The sequence below is a fragment of the Pristis pectinata genome, chromosome 7 (genome assembly GCF_009764475.1).
Source record: "Pristis pectinata isolate sPriPec2 chromosome 7, sPriPec2.1.pri, whole genome shotgun sequence".
Taxonomy (NCBI): domain Eukaryota; kingdom Metazoa; phylum Chordata; class Chondrichthyes; order Rhinopristiformes; family Pristidae; genus Pristis; species Pristis pectinata.
The window spans coordinates 67,913,202-67,939,257 of record NC_067411.1 but is presented as its reverse complement, the minus strand read 5'-3'; the positions used below and the strand labels follow the sequence as shown (position 1 = coordinate 67,939,257).

The 26,056-nt window shown below is 40.9% G+C and overlaps 1 protein-coding gene across 1 annotated transcript in view; it reads right to left on the bottom strand.

Annotated features, from left to right (window-relative positions):
• Positions 1-26,056, bottom strand: part of LOC127572671 (A disintegrin and metalloproteinase with thrombospondin motifs 19-like) — a 282,491-nt gene that overhangs the window by 17,299 nt on the left and 239,136 nt on the right. The window contains exons 20-22 of the mRNA XM_052020173.1: positions 19,654-19,789; positions 18,891-19,095; positions 13,216-13,368 (exon numbers count right to left, since the gene is read on the bottom strand). Of these exons, the coding sequence (XP_051876133.1) occupies positions 13,216-13,368; positions 18,891-19,095; positions 19,654-19,789 (494 nt within the window). The remainder of the gene's footprint in view (positions 1-13,215; positions 13,369-18,890; positions 19,096-19,653; positions 19,790-26,056) is intronic.

The window sequence follows — 26,056 nt, the reverse complement described above, 5'->3', positions numbered from 1 at the left end:
GGACAGCACAGTGATGTAGCAAGGAGGGGTAGGGGCTGGGCACAGTGCCATAACTGTTAGTCCTGCTGCCTCACAACTCCAGTAACTTGGGTTCGATCTTGACCTCAGTTACTGTTGGTGCAGGGTTTGCACGTTCTGCCTGTGGTCAAGCGGATTTCCTCTGTGTGCTCCTGTTCCCTCCCAGATCCAAAGGTGTGCCAGTAGACTGTGTGCCATATGTACTGTAAGCTACCTCTTAGTGAACACAGCTGGCAAAAAAGCATCAAAGGAGAGCTGAGGGGCAAATGCGAGAAAGAATAAATTGCACGGGTACAGAGGAAAGTGAGAGGGGTAAAGGTACAAATGGGATTGCTCCAGGGGAACTAGCGTGAACCCAATGGGATGAATGGTCTCCTTCTGTGTCATTGTAAGTATAAGATTCTGCCACAGTTGTAGCAAAAGAAAATGCAGTTGAAATTGTGGATGGACTAAGAATGGATCAAGAGGAGTAACTAGAATGGCTTAAAGTAGATAAATCACTCAGTCCAGCTGGGATAGCTGGGGTGTTTCTTGGTTGCTGAGGGAAGTATGGGAAGAAACTGTAGACGCCCAGGGAATAATTTTCCATAGATTCATGGGTGGTTCTTGAGGACTAGAAAATTACAAATGGTATATCCTTGTTCAAAACGTGGTGAAATGATAACCTTTCAGGGGAAAGTTCGAGAAACAAGTGGGAGAGGCAGAATTAGCAATCTCTTGATAAGTGTGTATTAATTAGAGAAAGCCAGAATGGCAAAGTATCTCTAACTTGATAAGTTTGTTGATGGGTTAACACAAAGTGGATGAGGAAATGTGGTTGATGGGTATGCATGGATTTCCGTAAGTGCTACGTAATAGCCTTGTCAGCAAGACTGAAGCCCACTGAACCAGCATGGATATAAAATTAGCTAAGTAACAGGAAGCAGAGAACAGTAATGAAATGGTTCTTGAAATGAAAGGAAATGTATAGTGGAGGTCCCCAGGGGTACAGTATTAGGACAACTACTTTCCTGGATAGCCAGGATACAATTCCCAAATATGCAGCTGACACAAAACCAGGAGGCAGAATGACAAGGATGGCAACAGACTTCAAGGAGATATAGTCAGGTTGGTGGAATGGGCAGATCAGTGGCAGATGAAATGTAATGCTGAAAAATGCTTACACCTTGGAAAGAAGAATGAGCAGAGGTCATAAGCAGAGTTCTAAAAGGATACAAGATTGAGTGATTTGGGTGTATATGCAGTATGCTTGTCACATATGTACTTTCTCAGTTCTGATCAGGGGTTTTCAACTTGAAAAAACTCTGCTTCTCTTTCTGCAGATGCTGTCTGTTTCCAGCATTTTTTCTGTTTTTTCTTTTATATTATTATTGTACATGTGCATAGTTTGTTGAAAGTGGCAGGATGGTTTGTGAACATCGTTAAAAGAACACCTGGGATCCTGGGCTTTATGAGTAGAGGGATAGAGCTAAGGAGCAAGAAAGTTATGAATGAAACACTGGTTTGGGCATAATGAGAGTACTGCATTCAGTTCCCAGAGCCACATTTTCAGAAAGGCTTTTGAAAGGGTGCAGAAAAGATTTACCAAAGCAATTCAAGGAGTGAGGGATTTTACTTACAAGGATTGACTGGAGAAGCTGTTTCCTTGGAACAGCAGAAATTGCGAAGGGATCTGACAGAGATATTTAAACTCATGGAGGGAATGATAAAATAGATAGCAAAAAACTGTTGCCATCTGTGGAGGAGTCAAAAAGCAACAGACTGAGAATGAAGTCGATTGGCAAAAGAACCAAAACTGACATGAAGAGAAACCTTTTCATACAGTTATTTTGGTCTGGGATGCACTGTCAGGGGTAGTAGTGAAGGCAAATTCAATTGCAGCATGAAAATGGGAACTGGATAAGCATCTGAAAGGAAAGAATTTGCAGGGCTATGGGGAATGGGTTCAGCAGGATTGCTTTGTTACAGGGCTGATATGGGGCTCAATGGGGCGAATGGCTTCCTTGCATGCTGTAAGCAATTTGTGATGAACAGATAACTATTGTTGCCTAGTAACCACCCTTTGGTTTAACCTGCTGGCAGATGGGAAAATGAATTGCGACAGATAGAAGGCATGATGATTACTTCATGATGCACTATGTATGGTCACCCAGCAGCTGCAGTTTAATGAACAGAATTCCAGAGTTGACATCTGGTATTTACCAAGCAACATGCTTGCTGTCTTCAGCAATGCAGATCTGCCTCTTGCAGTTTGTAAATCGTAATGATGACTTCCTTGCTGAAATCCCAACTACTCACACACTATTCCTTACCGAGATTCAGGTAATAGACTTATTCCTGGAACACCCAGGATGTTCCAGGAACCTGGCATTAAGTTTTTGTTTGGCAGCCCTCTTCTGAAATGCCATAGAACATTTTGCCCACAGTAAAGGCATTCTGTAAATGGATTGTGTTGCTGCCGAATTTTATTTTTCATTTAGTCACTGGTGTAGGCATCACTGAGAAGGCTGGTATTATTTTGTTCATTCCTAATTGCCCTCAAATTGAGTGGGGTACTGGGCCATTTCAGAGACCGCCAGTTGCTAAGGGTCTGGAATCACATACGGGCCAGATACATTGTGTTGTGTTGGTTGGTACATTTCCTTCTGTGAATTAGGTGAGTTTAATGGTCATAATTACTACTGGTCATAATTAAAAAAGATCATGACTAACAGTCATAATTACTGGTACATTAATTCCAGATTTATTTAATTAACTGAATTTAAACTTCCCCTCTGCCATGGCAAAATTCAACTTCTTGTCTCTGATAGCTAGTCCAGTAAGATGATCACTATTTGACTATACCCATTGCATGATTACTGATTTATAATTGTAGTGCACTGATTAACGGGCTGGATTGTGCTTGGCCTGTGATATTAATTAAAATAAAGAAAAGAAAAACTTACCTTTTCCATCCAAGTCAGGGCCAACAGTCAAATGAATGGACCCACACAAGATATGTCAGCCACAGCTGGTGTAAAGCTGAGACGCCAAATACGAAGGGTCAGGTCAGTACGTCTGAGCTCTGCCCTTGAACTCAGCACACTGCCCTGGAAGTTGAAGGCAAACTAAACAGTGGAGGATGAATGGGCAGTGGGTCTTTATTAGAACCAACCCAATAAGACTGATGCAATAGGTTATAACATATCTGGACTTAAGTCTGGTACCTCTGCGTTGAAACTCTTCACATTTGCCTGTTCATTGTTTCTGACACTAGCCTAAATTCATTTACCAAATTGGCAATAAAATAACCCTGAGCAACAATGAACACGTAATTAATTTTTGTGTTCAGTCCAAAGTGATTTTCTTAAAATATTTATAATAATGCTGCAAAGCACTGTATAATTTTCTGGCTCAAAAAGTCCTGGTAACAGGTTAATTCCTCAGAGGTTTTTTGTTGAATTATAGCTCATTTGTCTGTCCCAACAACAGCATATGCAGCTTGCTCAGCAGGTGGCACAATCTGTACAGCTGTGATCTCCAACTTGGGAATGAGGGCGTGGAGTGTACTTGAGTATTTGACCTGGGAGGTTTCAGAGGTGGTGAATGTTTCTGAATTGAGACAGTTGTCGAAAGTCAAAACCTCTTACAATTGCATACAATGCCCATGCATTAAGTGCTATAATATAAAATGCAACCTGAGTAACATCAAGAGAACAAAACATTGATTCTATATTCATGGTGAAGGTTATCCCGCTTCCACAAAATTATGGAAAGGGAAATGGGGTGGGTGCATATGGAATTATTTTAAGCTTGATTGTTTACCTGCGCATTGGCAGTTCTGATTCACAGATCCAAAGCACTGATTTTTGCCGAGCCCACCTCGCTCTTAATGATTATTGGAACAGATAGTAGTGGTGTTGTGTTCTTTTGTCATGGACCATGCCAGCAGACAAAACAATTTCTCTCTACATTATCTGTTCATTTAATCATTTTGAGCATCTTAATTATATAAACTTTATACTCAAATTTACAAACCTTAGACTATAATCTCATAACATAATTCTTCTAGTTCAAGCATTACATCCGCTGAAACTAATTATTTCCTCCCGAGGATCAGTGCCCAGAACTGAATGGAGTACTTTAAGTGAGAGTCTGACCAGAGCTCTCCACAGCTCCAACCTAAGTTCCAAATTCTTTGCAGTCAGTCCTCTAGAGCTGAAGGTTGTTTTAATAAGGCCCTATTTAAGTTGGGGGCTGAACTTCAAAAATTCATGTCTAATTTACAGATGAGACAGAATTGCAAAAACAAAACTACTTTCTATTAATTGTCATATTTTATAAATGTAAGTAGAGAGGGAGGCAGGGACCCTGGAAGTGACCAAGTGAGAGGCCAAGGGCCAGAGATACTGAGAGGGAGGAAGAAGCTCCAGAAGTAAGAGTGCTAAGTGACATTCCAAGACATACAGTAGGAATGGCAGCTGGGATGATACAGAGGTCTGATACTGTGGGATCTTCAATATCATAATTTAATTAGGCCATTACTTTGGCAATTCTGTACCCATATCTTTGCACCTCCACAATATCTAACCTTGACATTTAAAGAAATGCTCTGATTGAAAGTGGATTCTCTCTTAGGTCCAAAGTGGATGACCACGGGTAAGATGGCTACCTGTAATCAAGTGAAGTCCCTTTGCAATTTTATGCTTCTCCCTACAATATTTATTATGCCACTCAACATAGTATTGCCAGCATTTTTGGATAGATGATTCACTTTCCTTACATTTCAATCAAGTCATTTATAAATATAACGGCTCTGTACAGATTTTTGGTGACAATACTAGTCAAACACTGCCAATTTCAGTCGGTATCTATTTTCTGTACTTTTCATCCCTTCCTCCTAATCAATGTTATATCACTGTCAACAGATTGCCTCCAATTCATATATGGAATATTAATGAATGCCTTCTGGTAATCCACATGAATGTCATCCATGGGCACACCCTGGAGAGCTCCTCAAAATATTCAACTTAACCCATTATATAAGACTTACACATTGCAAATCTCTATTAGTTTTTTTTCAGATCAATTACTATACCTTCAAGTTCTCTGTGAATGTAAAAGTGTAAAGCCCAGCTGGAGTCAACAGTGACCAATTCTGGCAAAAGAGATTGGACCAATGAGCCTTTCCATGCAGAGGCTCAATTCCTGAATCTAAAGAATGTTGATTATATTTACAATATCCTCACCCATCTTTGACAATCCTTTGGCATGGAAAGCATAGTCTACTAAATACTACCCAATAACAGCTGCTATAAGGCGTGCACCCTGAAGATCAATTTACAAACTGAGAAAGGTAATATATCATTTTTGGGACCCAACGGCCTTCAAATCAACTTTCTGAAATTCTCTGATCATCCCTGTATTTTCTGACATGCATGTGCAAGAACATGAACACGTCATTATAGCTGGCTACAAATGCAAGTACTGCAAATTGATCCAGATACAAGCGCTCTGTCATTATACATGTAGCCCACCCAGCTTCCATTCAGGGCAATAACCTGGATATACCAAAGAAATGCAAAAAGGAAAAGGTGAAGAGCTGTTATCAACATTCTTTACTGTTGTTTTTCTGCGTTGCATCCTGTAATATTCTGTTCCCAGGTACATGACAGAGAAAAGCCTGTCTCCTTAGGATGGTTCCATGGAAAGCGGAAACTCACATCTTGCCCAAAGAACCATTCCTTCTCGGTGAGCCTATATTTTGAATGTCAGCAGGTTTTATTTACACCTTTATTGACAATTATTTTGTTTCATTGTATGTTTAAGCATATTTTCAGCAACCACTAAAAGCAATCTAATTTAATGTTCATTTCCACTTAATGTACAAACCTTGCATGACTGCATTCACAAAAGAGGTTATGTACTAATGCAAAAATGTAAAATTAACTAAATAGTTTGCTACTTTACAAACTGCAAATGACACAAAAGTAGTTCTTATGTAATGTGTGAGCAAATCAATATTTGTTGTACCCTAGGGATAAATATGCATCTTAAATGCTGAAAACATCAAATGCTAGCTAACATTTACATTAAACAGCTTTCAAGTATGAGAGCTGTAATTGTTTAAACATGTGGTTAAGCTGTTGCTGAACACAACTTAGCCATTTGATTTACCTGCCAAAGCACACGTTTAAAAAAAAATTCTTCTGCGGCTGCTAGAGATTTGGAAATATAAAATGTCTGCTGTTAGAGCTTTCTCAATGCAAGAAGTTTCCTGCACCTGATTTGCTGAAGGTCATTTACAAGGTCAGAACACTGAAAACAATTATTCCACCAGCTGAATTCTTGCACTTTGGGAAGTGAAGTTGTCTAAAAAGAAGTTTGAATTCCTAAATTGTCCAATTGAAGGTAATTTGGCATTACAGCTTGCCAGTACAGCACTTCAGATGTAGTATAATGCCCCCAGGTACTTTATAGAAGCATTAAGAAACTGATGCTGACGCTGAGCCATATAAAGTGATATTTGGACAAATGGCCAAAAGTCTGGGCAAAGAGTCAGGCTTTAAAGAGCATCTTAAAGGAGGAAAGAGAAGTAGAGAAATGGAAATATTTAGGAAGGAATTTTGAAGCTCAGAATTTTAGTAGCTGAAAGTAAGACTGCCAGTGTTGGAAGAGAAAAAATCATTATATCGTATAGTAGAGAAGTAGGCAATTTATCTCATTAGGCCTAAGTCTGCTCTTTGAATAACTTTCTTTTACTCTTCTTTATAACAGCTAAATTATTTTGGTTTACCTGTCCAAAGTTATTCTGCAGATTCCAGGGTTTGCTTACAGTTCAGCTGATTTAATTTGACCAACGAGAACAAATAAGTAAAATAATTTTGTGTTGCTTGATTATGCTCTATTTATGCAGCTAACAGAAGGTCAGAGGTTATATTTAAGCATCATGATGGGAGACAGTTCCAAATCACTTCTGATAGCTATTGACAGAATATAAACTCATAGCTATAATTCCAGTAACTTTTATTCTATCAGGAAGGAGAAGTAAATACTTGACACTTCCCCAGAGGTAAGGGATTTGATAAAAATGCTCAGAAGTTTTCAGATTGGGCTGTGAAATCTGGAAGGTGTTTAGATAAGTGGAAATGTCTTATTTCACCATTGATATCTTTACTTCCAGATTTTGAGTCTCCAGTGTGGATGAGTTGGATGTGATTTAAACCAACAATAAAATCTCAAAAGAATTACTCAGAGGGAGACTTGAAGATGTGCAGGAGTTGAAAGGACATGTAAAAATGTGAACATGGAATGAGGTAAATTCCAAAGCCCCTTTTCAACAATGCCTCACTTGGCATTTAACTCGATTACCTCCTCAGTTGATGTACTGTTGGAGCTGGTGAGGAGGTAATCGAGGTAAATAATGGCAAGAAGAAATTCCCTGTCTCATCTCTTCAAGAAGGTTGGAGGAAGTCAGCAGCAGAAGTGCTCAGTAGTTGGATTGGGTGCAGAAGCAGTTTCACAACCCTATCTAACCTGGTCAGGAAATGCAAGCATAGTTGTTGATTAGCTATACCCTCCAGAGTATTCTCTTTCTTTCACACTGCCTTTCCAAGTGTGTGCCGTCAAGTCACTTCTCAAACCCACTTAAATTTCATGGCTGTCCATTGTTCACCTTCTACGCGCTTCTGCAAATTCACTTATCAGATCATTTTCTGGCCACCCACCCCATTCCTCATGCAACGTGATACGACCTCAACACCACGTCCATACCAGTGGCCCTTGTCAATCTTATTTCTCACAGAATAGAAGGAGACCCTTCAGCCCAATGGGTCTATGCCAGCTCTCAGAGCATTCCCATGAGTCCCATTCCTCCACTGTTACCTGTTCCCTATTTCCCTGTTACCTATTCTCCCAGATATGTCCATTAAGTGCTCCTGATTCTCCTGCCACTCATCTACATTAAGGGGCACCTTATAGTAGCTAATTAGCTTACTAGCTAATTGGGATGCAGGAAGAAACTAGAGCACTGGAAGGAAGCCCACATAGCCACTGGGAGATTGTGCAAACTCCACATAGACAGCATCCGAGGTCAGGATCAAACCTGGGTCACTGGAGCCATGAGGCAGCAGCACTAACTGTTGCAGCATTGTGTCAACTGTATCAGTTAGGGAAATCCATGCTTTATCCCTATGATTTCTGTCATTCAGTCATAAAGGTGAAAAGAGCATATGGTGGAAGGAAAGAGGATCAGAGAGGACCTGCACAAACAGTTCAGCTGATATCTGCAGAACAGGTTACTGATGTATATCTGCTCTTTACCATCAAAGATGGGAGACACATAGACTTTGCAGCAGCTTGGTGACAGCATTAAATATCCAATCCTCATCACCAATGCAATCACCTCAATTCTCTTCAGAAGTGACATCCCCCTTACTAATTGGTATCTCTCTCTTCTCTTCCCAAGAGCTATCAAATGAAATACATCATCTTGTATTCTACCTGGGTAATGTTTCCTCGAGATAGCTGATACCAGCTAAAGGTGCCTCAACACCAGCACAGGCACATGCATTCCAGGTACTTGTGCAGAGCGGAGAACTTCAGTACCTCTTGACTGGTCTTCAGCTGGTGGATCACCTGAGCACACTCTGGTGATAGGTGCAGCTGAGCACTCAGTGTTGTGAGGCACAGCCCTCTCTCCAAGCTTTGCTCAACTGGACCAAGCTCCCCAGGGGCCAGGAAAGGGGTAGTCATAGTGGGTGAGTAACAAAAATGGGAGGCACTAGCAGTTCTGCCAAGTATAGTGTTCACTATCATGGAAAAGTCCACCAGAAAGATTAGTCTGCTGAAGATGAATGAAGCCACTGTGCGGATACCTTCTGTGGATGGACCTGCCTCCTCCTATGAATTTCAAGTGAGCACTTTGAGAATTTTGACACAGTTGTAATGTGGAGAGATGAAACTGAAGTGCGTAAAGTGCTTCCACTTTATTATGTTCTTGTCAGTCAGGCTCAGGCACACTGTCTTGTGTTGTGGGAGCAGAGCCTGCCTTTCCCTGTACAGGTGGAGTAATTGGTGATGAAGCCCCTGATGGGCCTCAAAAACCATTAGCCTTCAGTTCTGAGAATTGCACCAGCACAGCAGGGATCAGAGCAGTTTGTCTCCACCTCAGCTCAAGGCAGAGGTTGCAAAAAAACTGCTGGAGGAACTCAGCATAGTTGGAGGGAAAGGAATTGTTGATGTTTTGACTAGACCCTGCATTAGGACTGAGAGTGGAGAGGAAAGGTAGCCAGTATAAAGAGATGAGAGGGAGGGGTGAGACAAGGACTGGTAGGTAATAGGTCAAACAAGGAGGGGTAAGGAATGGTGGACAGATGGAACCAGGTAGGGTAGAGGGAGTTGGAAGAGAGAGGCTTGTAGGTGACAGGTGGGAGCTGACAAGGAAAAAAGGGCAGGGGGCAGATGGAACCAGGTGGGGGGAAGGGAGAATGAAGGTGGGGACAGAGGTGGGAGGTTGATGTGGGTCTGTGGGCCACAAAGGCTACAAGTGCTGGAATCTGACAAGGAAGGAAGGTTACAATGGGATCCATTTAAGGGAGAGATGGGCAGATGGAACCTGATGGGGGAGGGATCTGGGAGGGAGGCAGGCAGGCAGGGGGATGGTGGAAGGGAATTGGAGGATGCAGTAGTTGATCTGCTCCAGTGTGAAATGAACCTTCGGTCATTGGCTTCACTGGCAAGAAATCATTGGCAACCTTGGCTGTAATGTGGGTGGGTGTGTTCTCCTCTTCTTCCTGTTCTCACTCTGCATGACTGGAATCCTCATGAGATGACAAGTGGAGAGAAGTATTTCATCCTCTTTCTGTCCTCTCTGTGCATTATGTTGTGCATCCTCATCGATGGACACTGAAAGGCACCTCCAAACATACCTAGGTACTTAAAATGCATCCTGAGCAAGAAATTACTTGCTTGTTGATGCATCCAATTATTAAATGGCTCTCACTGCGGCAGTCTTGGAGCTCATCAGTGGGGTCCTTCAATGTTTGGAGAGAGCACCCATTGTTGCCTGGCAGCCAGCTCTTAAATGTGCTTCCAAGTATCACCAGGTTGATTTTGTTACACTATGGCAGTATGAAGCCACAAGACCAGGTTCCAGGGAATGTAATACCTCCATTAACATTTTCTTGTGGTGGCAGGCAAGCAAGGAATTTCATTGCACCCTAGTGTATAAACTAATCTGAATCTGAATGAAATCCTATGTGGTTGATGCTTTACCTGGTCATCCTCAGATTGCTCCATATGTACAATCTATGACATCCTGTAACTGTAGGAAGCCAGTCAGGGGCACAAATACAAGTGCTCCCTTGACCTGGCTATTATCATGTCAAAAGCTCCACATAATTGCCAATCCTGGTAAGCTATCAATTCACGAACAAAATCCGTTATGCATTTAAGAGGTGGGTGACTGAGAGACCCTTTGATGTTTTCAATAGCATCCTGGAAGGGAACCAGAGGCAGAATTGGCGAGAGTGGTTGTGACTTTCACAGCCACTGATAATGCACAGCGGCTACATCCACCTTACAAAACAGGATCGGCTTCCAAAAGCACACTCTTCCAAGAAATCAAAAGAAAACTAAGCTGCTGTCTTTCTCGTGGGTAATGCCTCCTGCAATGCTTTTGTTGCTTTTCACTCCATTGACCCTATTTCCCCCTCTCCCTGTTCACCTACAGTTCCCCACAAAGCATGCCCTTGCCATTGCTGATGCTCTTCCTCACCTGAGGCACTCTTGGCACAATCCGTCCTGACAGCTTGTGTGTGAAGAAATACTGGCAAGATTCTTGCAACAACTACTCTCGCCAAACCATTTCTCTAAGACAACTGAGAAAGTTGACTTCTCCTGTTTACTCTCCCTGTGAAAGCCACCAAACATGCCTCCATTTAAAGCTAAATTCTGGGAAACTACTGCAGAAGATGTCACCTTTAAACCCAGGTGAACATTGCACTAAAGCACTATGATTTAAATATCCTAAACAATTACATACTTCCCTTTGCATGTGTCATAATTAAACAGGGAGCAGGCACATTTGCAATAGGTCAGATGTGGGTTCTACATTTTTGTCGATTTAACTCCAATCACCTCCAGTCCCCCGATATATGCATTTTTTGTGGGGCAGTCGGGGAATGGGTAGATTAAATTAAAATTTCACCCTGGAGGGGAAAATTGGAGGGAATGATGCAAGCCAGTCTTGGATAGATCACTTTCACCATAAAGCACTCCCTAGAGCTGTGTAAAGTTAAAAAGTAGCACAAACAGTTTCTACTTGGACGTATTGAATTTTTACCAGTTTGTACATCTCCCAGTTGGCATCCAAGACAGACCCAGATGTGAATCTATGGGAATTCTAATGAACCCACTTGCCAATAATCTCATTACTGACGCCAGCTGACTGGCTCCCAGCTGTGTTAGGAGACCTGATGTGGTGGGTCAGTCTGGGAAGAAAAAGGAAATTTAAGAAATAAAACTGCCAAGAAGGAATGGTTTCCATTTTTGACACTCCCTAGCTGGGATGATTGCATTTTACACTAGAAGAAGTCCTATTACACTTACCCTATTTAAGAGTGGCACCAGGTTTAGAACATAGAACAGTACAGCACAATGCAGGCCTTTCGGCCCACAATGTTGTGCTGACCTTTAAACCTCACCTAAGACTATCTAACCCCTTCCTCCCACATATCCCTCTACTTTAAATTCCTCCATTTTCCTATCTAGTAATGTCTTGAATTTTACCAATGTACCTGCCTCCACCACTGCCCCAGGCAGCGCATTCCATGGCCCAACCACTCTCTGGGTAAAAAAAACCTTCCTCTGATACCTCCCTTGAACTTCTCACCCATTACTTAAAGCCATGCCCTCTTAATGGAAGCTAAAAGATTGGTGGAGAAAGTTATACTGAAGGGGAGGGGTTGGGGCACAAAAGAAAATAGTACTGTAATTGAAATAAATAAAAACAGAAAATGCACAGCAGAATAATCAGCCTCTGAGAGAAATGATAGATTAACAAAAATAGTGCAAGTCAGGCACGGTAGTGTAGTGGTTAGCATAATGCTATTACAGAGCCAGCGACCTGGGTTCAATTCCTGCCACTGTCTGTAAGGAATTTGTACGTTCTCCCCATGTGTCTGCGTGGGTTTCCTCTGGGTGCTCTGGTTTCCTCCCACGTTCCAAAGTCGTGCAGGTTAGGAGCTGTGGGCATGCTATGTTGGCAATGGAAGAGTGACGACACTTGTGGGCTGCCCCCAGCACATTCTCAGTAACACAAAAAAATGGCATTTGGCTGTGTGTTTCGATGTACATGTGACTAATAAATATCTTTTAAAAAAAGTCTCCATAGAACATTTCAGATGAAGGTCCCATTTGGCAGTTAACTCCACGTTTATTGCAGAGGTTGACAGACATCCGCAATAGATGTTTTCAATTGTGAAATGGGCATTTTTAATTCAAGCATTCACAGTGTTTCCTGTCAATTTTTCCATTTCTTTCCCAAAGGCACCAATTTTTTGAAACAATGGTTCCATTAAATTTGACTGCCCTCAGTGCCTTGCTCAAGTGTGTGAGACTTGACAGTAATGTATCAGTGTGATGGATATTCAATGTGTAAGCACCATCTCTGAACTTGATCTAGTTCTCAAGCCATGTCCAGTTGTGCACTACCAGCAGAGTTTCCAATTTTACCCTCCCTAACCTGGGACAAGGCCACTTCTGGTTTTCCCTGTAACTCTACGGTTGAGATTAACTGATTCAATGGAGATTACTGACCAATCCTACTCCATGTTGATGATGATGTTAACATGATGACCCATTGGGGGTTCTTCTGTGATTTTTATCTACAATATTAACATTACAATCTTAGGTTTATAATTCTGTACATTTTCTGCAGAGTAAAGTCTGATAAATTTGTCTCCAATTAATTAGTCTCTGAGTGTTCTGTTGTCATCTATTCAATAGATACATTCTCTACAAAATCTGCTTTACTTCTCACTGTAAAAGCTTAGCCAACTGCAGTCTTTGACTTGCTGATCAATACCAGACAAGTGATGGTGTTAAAACACTCAAGTACCTTTTGCCATCTTATGCAGCTGTATACAAAATGCACTGAACACCCTTAATAATCTGACAGGAAAATTAAATGAAAATGATTTATTGACTATGTACCACCTTAGACCAGTCTCCTGTTCTCCAGACGTAGCATTTTGAATAATCCTCGCAATCTTCTGCCTCCTTTGGGCGTGTTGATAAATCGCATTTCTTGCGTGGATTGGTGCACTTTATAGTTCGATGTCGAGCCCCTTTGCCACATTTCACAGAACACTGTAATGTACACCAACATAAGGATATAATTTACAGTAACATCACACCCTATCCAATACTGCTACAGATGTTGACACAGCGCTCAACTCATCTGTTCCTCAAAATCTCTAAAGGAAACTAAAACTCTGAAAACACACGACACAGCGATCAGAAGAAAGTGATAAATCATCCAGCAAACGTCAGGATTTTGTGACAGCTGTTTCTGTTGAAATCTGTGTTCATTTATATCCACAGGTGAATTACGTTGTCTGCATTCCTAAACTGAGTTGACAGTAAATCATATGGCTTAACTACTCTGGACTAAACCTCAGTTGGTTCTAGCAATAGGTATCTTGTCTCAATTTATCTTCCCCATAAAATCTGACATGCCAATTTACCGCATCCTTAGAAACTGCGGAGTTTTTTTGCTTTGGTCAACATAAAAATGCACAATGCCAAGCACTGTGCTTTGTTTCCCTCTTCCTCTTCTGAACTTGTTAAATACTCATTGATTGTACCCATTGACAATGCAATACAATTTTATTTCTTCAAATTTTATGGTTTATTTGCATCAATCAAAAAGATCAATTTTTTAAGAAGTATTTTACACATCTAATTTTGTTGATCAGATTAACTTCTGTTTGACTGAAGTCATTCAGACTGAGAAAGGGGAATGTAAATAACTGATTGAAATTTAGTCATACATATTGGCATTAGATTATAGGGAAATCTTTTATTTTGTGTTTTATTTTTCTAATAATTCCTTTAAACTCAAGTTAAAAAAACTTTTTGAACTTTAATCATGTAAATAAAATAGAATGTTGTAGACTCCTTATATTGGGAGCACTTTTAAAATAACATTCATTGAAAAGAGGAAGCCAACAGAAATGAACTGAATACCAATGTTTGTTTAGCAAATTTTGCTGAGTACAGATCAGTCATTCAAGTATAGCTCTGGATTATCACCATATTGTAAAAAAGCCATTCACAAATCCAGGAAGATCTACATTATGAAGTCTTACAGAGAATCACACTGCATGTATAGGGACTACCCAAAGGAGTGAAAGGTGCAGTTGTTATTAATATAATACTTTCAGAATTTGTCGCTTAGAATATCATTCTTCTTGTAATCTCTGGAAGTAGCTAAATAACTCTGGTATTTTGGAAACTAATTTCATTTTACATAAAGATATTTAATGTGGGCCTTAACAGTGAGATTTTAATTAAAAGTGGGAGCCTGAACTGTGCCAAATTTTAGAGATTTATTTTGGTCCCTTCACAAATTATTTTCCCTGTTCAAATTATTATTTAAATGTGTGTCCTTGACTTTTTAACAAGATGGTACTACGCAACATTTCACAATATTTCTGTCCATAGTTTTCGGGTGGGAAATGATTGTTGCCTTTGGGATTTTGTTGTAATGGGCTGATATTATAATGGGGAATATTCTGCTCTTGCCAGGCTTTTGTCCAATTCAGATTAGTTTAGCACACTGAGAGACCCTGTGTGTGTGGAACCGGACTTGCAATATTGTTCTATTTCTGCTCCCACAGTGTCCTCAATGATGCATTGCAGAAAGTAATAAGAAAGCCTTGCACATGGTCACTGTGTGAATATGGTTAACGGTAATACAAATAAGTATGTTTCTGGCATCAGGATTGGAGCATACCTCACAAACATACCAATTTTGGACCTTTAAAAAAAGCTTCTGTTCAAATTCTGTGGAAGATGTACTTACTACTTAATTAAGTCAATGTGAGGGTCGAAGCTGCTTTGTTTCACAAAAAATGAATATACTAAAAAATAACAAATTTACTTTATCCAATTGGTATAAGTTGTCTTTATGTTAAAACAGAATTAATGCAAAATGCTTAACCATATCAGTAAGTCATCCTGTATAACTGGAAGATAGTCATGATAGAAGCTGGATTTGGCCTCCTTTTGATCCTAAAGCAGGTGACTGGCCACAAGCAACAACCATAATCCAGGTGCCCAAGGCTCAACCAATATTGGTCCTGGAGCTTCCATAGGCAGTTTATCCAAAGTTAGAGATTGTTTTTGGGCCTGTTGCCTCATTGGAAGAATCTCATTGCTATGTTCTGGGGGAGTGGGAATAGAAAGAACAGAGTGTCATGCATGAGCTAGTAGCAGCTTGCAGTTGTCCCCTTCTGGTTGCACAGTGTTTGGACTTGGAGATAAATCACCATTGTTTCAATATTGATAGTGTATAAAAGTAAGGACGTGTTGATGAGGCTCTACGCGGCGCTAGTGAGGCCTCATTTGGAATACTGTGCGCAGTTTTGGGCCCCGCATCTTAGGAAGGATGTGCTGACGTTGGAGAGGGTTCAGAGGAGATTTACGAGAATGATTCCAGGAATGAAAGGGCTTAAGTATGATGAGCGTTTGTCGGCTCTTGGACTGTACTCGCTGGAGTACAGAAGGATGAGAGGGGACCTCGTAGCGACATTTAAAATGTTGACAGGTAAGGATAGAGTAGATGTGGCTAGGCTGTTTCCCTTGGTGGGCGTGTCCAGGACCAGAGGGCACAATCTTAGAATTAGAGGGTACAGTTTCAAGACAGAGATGAGGAGAAGTTTCTTTACCCAGAGGGTGGTGAAATTGTGGAACTCCTTGCCACGCACAGCAGTGGAGGCCAGATCAGTGGGGGTATTCAAGGAGGAGATAGACAGATATCTAAATAGTCAGGGTATCAAGGGATATGGGGATAAGGCTGGCAAATGGGATTAGAATAGTTTTTTTTCCTCTCTCTTTTTTCCCACCCCATTTCTTTTTCCCTTTTCCTTGGAGCAGACTCGATGGGCCGAATGGCCTGCTTCTGCTCCCTTATCTTGTGATCTTGTGAGTCCTGTACCCAGCAACACTGTGGATGTACTATCATTAAATGGGCTGCTATAATATGAGGAGTCATCTTAACACCACCTTTTCAAGGTTGGTAAGGATGGCCAATAATTACTGAATTTACTAGCGAGGCTCACATTGTATAAAATGGTTTAAAAAGTATTATTGTATCAGGTGTCAGAAATTGTCAAATGGTAAAGACATTTTTTCTGTCCTTTTTTTTGACAGCCTTTAGGCTGGTTAGGATATAATGGAACAGAAGAGATTATTTAGTGTGTGCTCTGGACAGTTCCACACAGATGTCTGCAGGAAGGCCCCAGGACAGAAGCACAATCCTCAGAACATAGAACAGAGAAAGGTACAGCACAGGAACAGGCCCCTTGGTCCATGATGTTGTGTAGAACTAATTAAGCTAATGACACTAATCCCTTCTGTCTGCATATGATCCATATCCCTCCATTCTCTGCATATTCACGGCCTATCTAAGAGCCTCTTAATCACCTCTATTGTATCTGCCTCCACCACCACCTCTGGCAGTGCATTCCAGGCACCCACCACCCTCTATATAAAAAATCTCCTTTGAACTTTTCCCTTCTCGCCTTAAATGCATGTCCTCCAGTATTAGACATTTCGAACCTGGGAAAAAGATACCAGCTGTCTACTCCCCCCTATGTCTCTCATAATTTTATAAACTTCTATCAGGTCTCCCCTCAGCCTCCGCCGCTCCAGAGAAAACAACCCAAGTTTGTCCAACCTCTCCTTATAGCACGTGCCCTCTAATCCAGGTAGCATCCTGGTAAACCTCTTCTGCATCTTCTCCAAAGTCCCCACAACCTTCTTATAATGGGGTGACCAGAACTGAATGCAATACTCCAGATATGATCCTTCTTTATACATTTAAATTAGCTTCTTCCTCTGATTATAAACCACTGTGAACAAATTAGTGCAGAATATATACTGTATTGTCATACACAGAAACTGGCAAATTGGTGCAAAATGCAGGTTAAATGATACCAATCTCTCCCTCAGTAATGTTTAAACACCCAGTTGTGTTGAATTTTCTTAGGTTGCCCGATGCTTGGCTTTTAGGCTAATGTTTAAAAGGCTGTCATTGGGTGTTTGTGTCTCAGATGTTATCTCCACATATTAATACGCGAGGAGGTGTAAGGCAGACAACCCCCTACTCCATCCCCAACACCTGCCATGCCTAGGTCAAGAGACATCCCAAGACAAATGTACATGTTGAAGAAACACATGAAAGAGATGGCCATTGCTTAGAATCTTCAGGGAAAATCATCTTGACGTGTATTTTAACTGCCTTCTTTCTCAGTGCATTATCAAAACAAAACAAACCTTTAATTGCAAGTTATTTCCAATTCATTTCTGTGAAAAGATAGCAAAATATACTAAAACTGGACAGCATGCTTCAATATTGAAGGAGGGAAATCAATTTTTTGCAGAACAATTGTGTGCAATTCTGGTCACTCCATTACAGGAAGGATGTGGAGGCTTTGAAAAGGGTATAGAAAAGGTTTACCAGGATGCTGCCTGCATTAGAGGGTATGAGCTATAAGGAGAGGATGGACAAACTTGGGTTGCTTTTTCTCTGGAATGTCAGGGGCTGAGAGGAGACCTGACAGAAGTTTACAAAAATTATGAGAGGCATTGATAATACAGCCATAATTAATTGACAAAGGATGAATTACAAACTAATCTGGTAACAGCCTAAATTCTACACCCCTTTAGGATGTTAATTCTAAGCCTCTTAAATAGAAGGTTCGTTGCCTCTATTAAATTTGGACCTTTGGGAAATGATGGATTGGGTTTATCTGTTCCATTAAATTTTTAAACACCCACACACACATGCAGAGTGCAATACACTTAGGACCCCCATCAAAGAATGCTACCAAAATCTTGATCCTGTAGAACACCTTGATGACTGTGACCAATTTTATGCCATTGAAAACTAATAAATAAGGACAAACTCTTGAAATGACATTGTTTCAAGCAAAGTGTCCGATGTTACTTTTCACCTTTCGTTTCTTTACAATTATGATGAATGAAGCCTGCATTTATTGCTTGGGTGTTGTAAACGGCAATGATTTGTGCATGATTGAAATCCTCAGAAACAGAAATGTGTTGTAGATTTTTAGCAGAGAACCACAGTGCTGTCATTAGATTTCAGATATGCGTGATGAAGCTGTGGGTTGGTGTTGTGTGGGGATGAATCTAAGATCAACCTCTCTCCTGACCCTGAGAGTAGTAAAACAATGCTCCTGCCAGACACTACCCACATGAAAAGGATTGTAAAGAGGGGTTGGCATCTGAAAACTAGGCAGATCACCTGAAGTAGCCATCAGTGGCTGAGGGTGGAGTTGGGGTTCAGGACAGTTCTGTGTGTGAGACAAGGGAGCCCAAGGCAGCAAAGGACAGACTTCAAGGTAAAGCACTTCTCCTCTGGGCTTCAACATTATGTTAATAATTTACCCATAAGGGCTTCCTCTTTATTCTTTACTGAACAGGGCAGCTGGGGTGACACTACGCCCAATTCTGCAGGGTGTGGTGTGTTAAAATCGTCCCCACTGATATAGCAAGAGACATTGTTTTAAAAGTATTCTGTACCTAAGGCGATTAACCACTATTCACAGGATGAAACACTAAAAAAAGTTGAGCAAGTTTTATACCTCTGACCAGATTCCAGCTTCCCACACTGTCAGGCAGTCCTGACCCTCACAGCGTTGTAATGATGCAGGTTTCGACCCGGGACAGTCTCGTTCACGAGCTCTAATCAGTGTTCCATTTCGGAGCTGTTGGGTACATGCCACTTGTCTGCTTTGACTTCCTTTACCACAAGTACGTGAGCATGGTGTCCATTCTGTCATCATCCACCTGTTGAGAGAGACATTATAATGTAACTCCCTGTTATCAATAACAAAGTAACCTGGGAAGAGTAAAACAAAAGGCTTGAAGTTCCAATGAAATATCGTAAATGCCAGCTTATATTTGAAATCTCTGCTTTGGATCTTGGACTTAGCAAGCAGCATGACCATAACCTGAATTTGTAATGCCATTTATGTAATATCAAAACTCAGAAAATAATTTGGCACGATCTAGTAACCAGCACTTCAGAAATCTCTCAGCACAGTTCAGCATTCTCCAGTAGCAGATCTATTTGCCACATGTCAGTAGCTTCTCCTAGAGAGTTTACCAAGTATAGAATCGGAAGTACTGGTACTGCTATAGAGACACTGCCAGTTCTACTCCTCAGTTTCCTTATGTCTATATATTCTACTGTGCTTACAATATAATGCAATTATTGGGTAACATAACCCTTGATTTACCAGCAAATTTAATAAACCGACATCTGTAAAGTCCAGCACATGCCAGATAACAGAGCTTTCACTGGATAAAGCTGTTGGTTAATTTATATCCATCTATGTACCTTACCTGGTCTGACAAGGCTGCTGATTGCATTTACGGACTAGTGGTTCAGGCTTTCTCAGCTGTTTGCATTTCCGATTATCCACGATAGTTGTAGTTTTGCTCATGATTTTTGTACAAGTCACAAGTGTTTTTCTTTCTCCTGGAGAGGGTAAATAAAAGGCTGATTGTTCACGAAACTATGACTCTTTGTGTTCTTGATCAAAGGTACATGGATATTGTGTATTAGTTATGCTTCCCTCTCTAGCTTGTTTCAATAGATAAGACAAGGAAGAATTCTCCTTTCTTTTAGGAGAAAATAAGATTTTAGTAGAAGAGGCAAAATGTGAATTCAATAAGGACAAGTAAATTTGTGCACATTGCCAACCACAATTAGGCAGTCGCCAGCATTAAACATATCTGTTACAAAACCACAAATATCAAAAGTTGTTAAAATATGCACTGTCATTACATTTAATCCTGCAGAATATGTGCAGAGCATAAATGAAAGGAGCAGGAGTAGGTGAGTCAGTCAGTTCCCTGAGCCTGCTCCATGATTCAATAAGATCACGGTTGACCCATTCATGGCCTCAATACCACTTGTCTCTCCCCATATCCCATGACTCTCTTGTTAAATGTTTGCCATTCTCTGCCTTGAATATATTCAATGACTCCATGTCTACAGCTCTCCGCAGTACAAAATTCAAAAGATTCGGGATCCTCTGAGAGACAAAACTCCTCCTCACCCCTGTCTTAAATGGGCAAAACATTTATTATTGACCCATGCCATCTAGTTCTAGATACCCCCACTAGAAGAAACATCCTATCAGCATTATCACTGACAATCTCCCTCAGAATCTTATGTTTCAATATGATCACTTCTCATTTTTTCTATAGCTTGAAGACTCCAACTTCAACTCGCCCAACCTCTCTTCATATGTCTACCATCTCAGCCCAGGGATCAATTTTGTGAATCTTCTCTGCATTGCCTCTAAAAGAAGTGCATCCTTCCTTAAAAATGGAGAAAAGTGAATGCAGTACTCCAGATGCAGTTTACCAGCGTTCTATAAAATTGCATCAAAACATTCCCACATTTAACTCCATGCCCCTTGCAATGTAGGCCAATGTTCTATTAGCTTTCCCAAGTGCTTGCTATGCCTGCATGCTAACCTTTTGTACTGCGACACCCAAATACCTTTACACCAGAACATTTTACAGTCTTACTGTTTAAATAATAATTTGCTTGTTCATTCTTACCTCCAAAGGAGATAACTGTACATTTTCACGTAATATATTCTTTCTTCCAACTACTTGCCCATTCAATTAATTATGTACATCCCTTTGCATTCTGCGTGTGCCCTCCTTACAAGTTGCTAACCCACCTATTTATGCAACTCAAATATCAATTGCAGAGATTGGAAAGAAAGGAAATCCCTGCTTGATAACAGACATATTACATTTGAAAAGAATCGTGCAGACTGAGGATGTGATGCAAGGCCAGATCCCTGCAACTGATATTTGATTTGCAAGAATATCAACTGGAGAGATATGGTCTTGTATTAAATCCTCATTCTGATTGATCCCTTGCAAATGTAACCTGTTTGTTATCAAGTAGGGATTCCTCTTCTTTCAAAAACCAAATTCTGCCCAAGGTATCAAACAAGAGAATAATATTCCCTGCACCTCACAGTCATCCTTCCACAATTGCTCTTAATTTCCAGGCAGAAGATGTTGATCTAAATTTTGAATTAAATTAAACAGTTCGATAAGATTCTGTTTTCATCAGAGATAGACAAATAAAAACTGTGGAAACCTTTAAATATTTCTGATGTTTGTATCTGTCCGAAAGTTGAGACGTCTCAGTACCTGCTGCTGCTGTTTTCCCAGTTCACCAACCTCTGTGGTCAAACCTGTCTAAACATAAGTGCCTACCTCTGCCTCCTACCTTAAGGCCATAAACCATGGGTATTGTGCTTGAGGCAGGTCAATCACAGGCAGTTTCTCTCACTGATCCCCTGGAAAATCTCCAGACCCCAGTTTCAGGATCACTAACATTAGATAACCCTGTGACAGGGGGCTTTCGAACTGCCATAATCTGGGGTTTGCCAAAACATCTCTAGAATGCAAGTAAATTTCATAAATTACCAGCATTCCAAGGAAATCCAAGGAGCTGCTGGGTGTGCAAATAAGAACAAAGAGCAAACAAATGCTTTTGGATGAATTGTTTGAAATATCCTTCACTTTGGTTTAACTAATTTTGGTTTAATTTTGGCATCTGCGTTCCAGGAGTGATGCATCGAAGTCTTTCATATTCAGTAAACAAATGCAGCAAATGTTCATTTTGAAAGCACTTCTTTTCATGTTGGAACGCATCTCAAAATATTTTATTTTGACAAATTAGGAGATGCCAAGCAGAAAGGGAAAATATCAGGAGTTAAAGTAGGGGAAAAAAGACAATTTTGAAGACCCTTAAACAAAAGTTAGAGACCAAAAAAAAAGATAGTTAAGTGATAAAAAATTTCTAATGTGGGGTTTTAGGAGGCACCTCTTAAATTATTTTAAATTAAGCATCTTAGATTTTCAAACAAATTCCTTATTTGCAGTAACATACTGTGACATGGAACTTCAATTGTATCATACCGTGCTTTTCAGTGTGATGCATTAGAATGATATCTTTCAATGTGAAAAATGGTAATAGCCATTCCCAGGTCTCCACACTAGCAAAGTTTGATTGGGCACTTTCTGTTGTTAGTCACTTCTGTGACCTAGTGCTAGTTCCACGTCAGAGACACATGGTCAACCCAGTGCACCCAGTTTGAGGAGATTTGGTATGTCACCAAAGATTCTTGCAAATTTCTGAAGATGTACAGTGGAGAGCATTCTGACGGGTTGCATCACCACCTGGTGTGGAGGCTCCAATGTGCAGGATCGAAAGAGGCTGCAGAGGGCTATAGACTCAGCCAGCTCCATCACAGGCACAACCCTCCCCGACATCGAGGACATCTTTAAGAGGTGGTGCCTCAAGAATGTGGCATCTATCATTAAGGACCCTCACCACCCGGGACATGCCCTCTTCATGTTACTACCATCGGGGAGGAGGTACAGGAGCCTGAAGACCCACACTCAATGATTTAGGAACAGCTTCTTCCCCTCCGCCATCAGATTTCTGAACGGTCCATAAACCCATGAACACTACCTCGTTATTCCTCTTTTGCACCATTTATTTATTTTTGCAATTTATTGTAATTTTTATGTCTTGCACTGTACTGCTGCTGCAAAATAAATTTCACGACATATGTCAGTGATAATAAACCTGATTCTGATTCAGATTGCACTGCTTGCTGCCGCTTGTTTTTATCCCATTCTTTCCAAACAATTTGCCAGCTGACCTCTCCCTCCCTGCCAATAAGTAAGAAGCCGCTAGTAAGTCCCACCCACCCTCAACCCACACTCATATCATGGGAGCTGATTAGAGACTGTTTTTGGGCCTGTCCCTAGTTCCACCTTAATTAATCTGTCAGCACCAATACTCTTGAAACGAGCAAGATATCATTGACTGCCCAGCCCGCACAATCTACCGTCCTGTTCCTGGTAGCCTCCAAAAACAATCTGTCCCCAATTCCAGTCTCCCAAACAACCTGCTGGCCCCATCCCCACCTCCCCTCCACAACAAGCTGCCAGTCTATCCCCCGATTTCACCTCCCCACTCCCTATCTATCTGTTTATGCCACAGGCCTTAAGTGCAACTGAAGTTGTGTAGTATAGTGAAGGGTGGGTCAGCGACTGCAATGGTTGGTTATACCTTTCATCTGCACCACATGAGTACATCATCATGTGCGCAGTAGAATTACTAAACCTTATGGTATTAAAACACAACAATTAAAACACAAACTTTTATCAAATAACTCCAATGGATAAATGTTCAAAAGATCTTGAACCATGGCAAATTTCTTGGTGGGAAAGTATACTCAGGGCTCCTGGCTCTGATTAATACTCTGGGAAGTTTACTATATCATAGAAGAGTTCAGATCTCTGCATTAGGATGAGTTAGTTCCAATGCCCTGAGTGGGTATTTATCCAGTCACAATCCACAATCAATTCAGACACTGGGGTAACTGTGTCTCAGTAAGAGTGAGAGATTGCTAATTTAGACAGTCGCCAATAATGGGCACGTGAATGGCTCTGCGTGATTAATCTGTGTCGGTTGATTGCAATACAGGCAGCATGCCAGCTTTGTACTGCCTGCTCACAATCATTGCTGTGTACTGTCAACACTAATTACGTTCTTCATTGGCTGGATGCACTGGCAGGGGGCTCAATATTACAAATGGGCAGCACCAGTTAAAGCTAGCCTGTTCTGTCTAAACCCAGCCTGCATCTCTTAAAGGGGAGTTGCAGGCTTTGGTGGCCATTCTACAAGCTTAAGAAACAGTGAAGATTGGCACGATTTAGGAGATGGTGAGGTCCAAGGTTCTGGATGCACCAGAGGAGGCTTTGGTTGAGGAAGTGGAATGTGTGAAGAATGTCTCACATCAGCAAGGGACCAGGAGGGCCTTCAGATACATCCTCAAAAGGCAGTTGAAGCAGATGTGAGGAGAAGTCTTTTTACAGAGAGAATGGTCATGATTTGGAACACATTGCTCAAAAGAATGGTGGAAACATTGTTGTCAATGCTTTCAAAGGGCATTAGATAGACACGTGAAGGGAAATCGTCTCTACATGCTATGAGGAAAGTAGGATAATGGGGCTGATTGGGTTGCTCTTTGGAATGCCAGCATTGGCTTGACGGGCTGAATAGTTTCCTTCTGTGCCATTATGATTTTGTGCTTCTATGTTGAGAGGTGGAGATTTAAGAGTGGAATTCCAGAGCTTAGGGCCTTGGCAACTGGTGCGAAAACTGGCAACGGCACAACTATTAAAGTTTGGGATTGTGAGGAGATCTGAAATGGATGACGGCAGAGAAACCGGAGGCTTGTAGGACTTGAGGAAATCACAGAGAAGGAGTAAAAGGCCATGGAGTGATTTGAAAACTGTAGAGAGGGATGCAGCTAGTGGCTAGGGAGCAGAGTTTGTGATGGAGACCAAAGACAGAGGCGTTTATGTTTCCAATATCTAATTGGCAAAACATAGTGATCTGACAAATTTGATCTGGCAAAAAACAAGAGATCTGACAGATTAGGATTTGGAACAAATAAAACAATGATGAATAACTGCAATGTTCCTATTTATATACATAAGCAAATGTGACAAAAGTGTGCAGCTGCCTTGGGATAAGGATCTATCTAAGCCAGAAATGCAGTTCTTTAGTGATAGGATAGTCTATTGGGTATTATATGAGGGATATTAGATAGAGAATTCCACTTCATGAGCAAACTCGGCAAATGTCTTCCGACCTGAACCAAGTTTTAACTCTTACTGATGACGCTGACTGCATTTTCACAGGTCCACCTCGACCACACATTTAAATGGTTTTGCCAGACTTTAACTAACCAAGCTAAATACCTGAACTAAGGTTGACTTTCTCGTAACCCCAGAAAAAATTGCAGATGCTGGAAATCTGAAATAAAACAGAAAATGTTGGAAAAACTCAGCAGGTCAGGCAGCATCAGTTTCAGAATCTGATTCTTTGCATTTTCTGATTTCATTACTGACTTTCTTGTACCTACAGCCATGTTTATAGTGAGTCTGACATCAAGTCCAGTGTCACAGAATAGAACCACAGAATCTAACAGCACAGAAGGAGGCCATTTGGAAGAGCATATCTGCGTCCTAGGACAGTTCCCGGAAGGTGCGCATGCTCTGACAGATGGCTTTGCCTCTGATTTTCCCTCTTTATTGTCGAGAGCTGCCATCATAAATTAGAATTAAAGTTCAATTTAGCTCTTAAGGCTGACTCAGTTGGATGTATTTCCTGTAAGCTGGAGATAGGCAAGATTGCTGAAAAAAATGCAGTTCCCAACCAATTTTGCAAATCTGCAAAATAATATGGAATATGAAGACTTATGACACCTCGCACAAGCATCCTGCCTGTGGAGAAAAGCCAGTTGCAATAATACATCAGTACTGGCATAAAAACACTTAACTTGAATATTTTACTAAGATGTCACGTACAATACCAAAAAGAAAATGAAATATGCCTGCACAGTCCTTCAAAAGCTATTGTTCCCAGGAGGAGATGATTTGAAAATAATCTGCTGTTATTTAAGTCTAGACAGAATTTGATTACTGTTAAAGAAACACAAAAGTTTTGGACTGCTGTAGTAATTACACAGCCAATCCACCATCAATCAATATGCATTACCCATTTTTTCTGCAGTAACAGACCTTGTACTTGTTTCCATAGAAACAAGTGCTTTTAACTGTCTACAACAAAAGTTACTTAATAGAAAAGAAATGCTATTCAAAAGCACCATAAAGACAGTTTAATCAC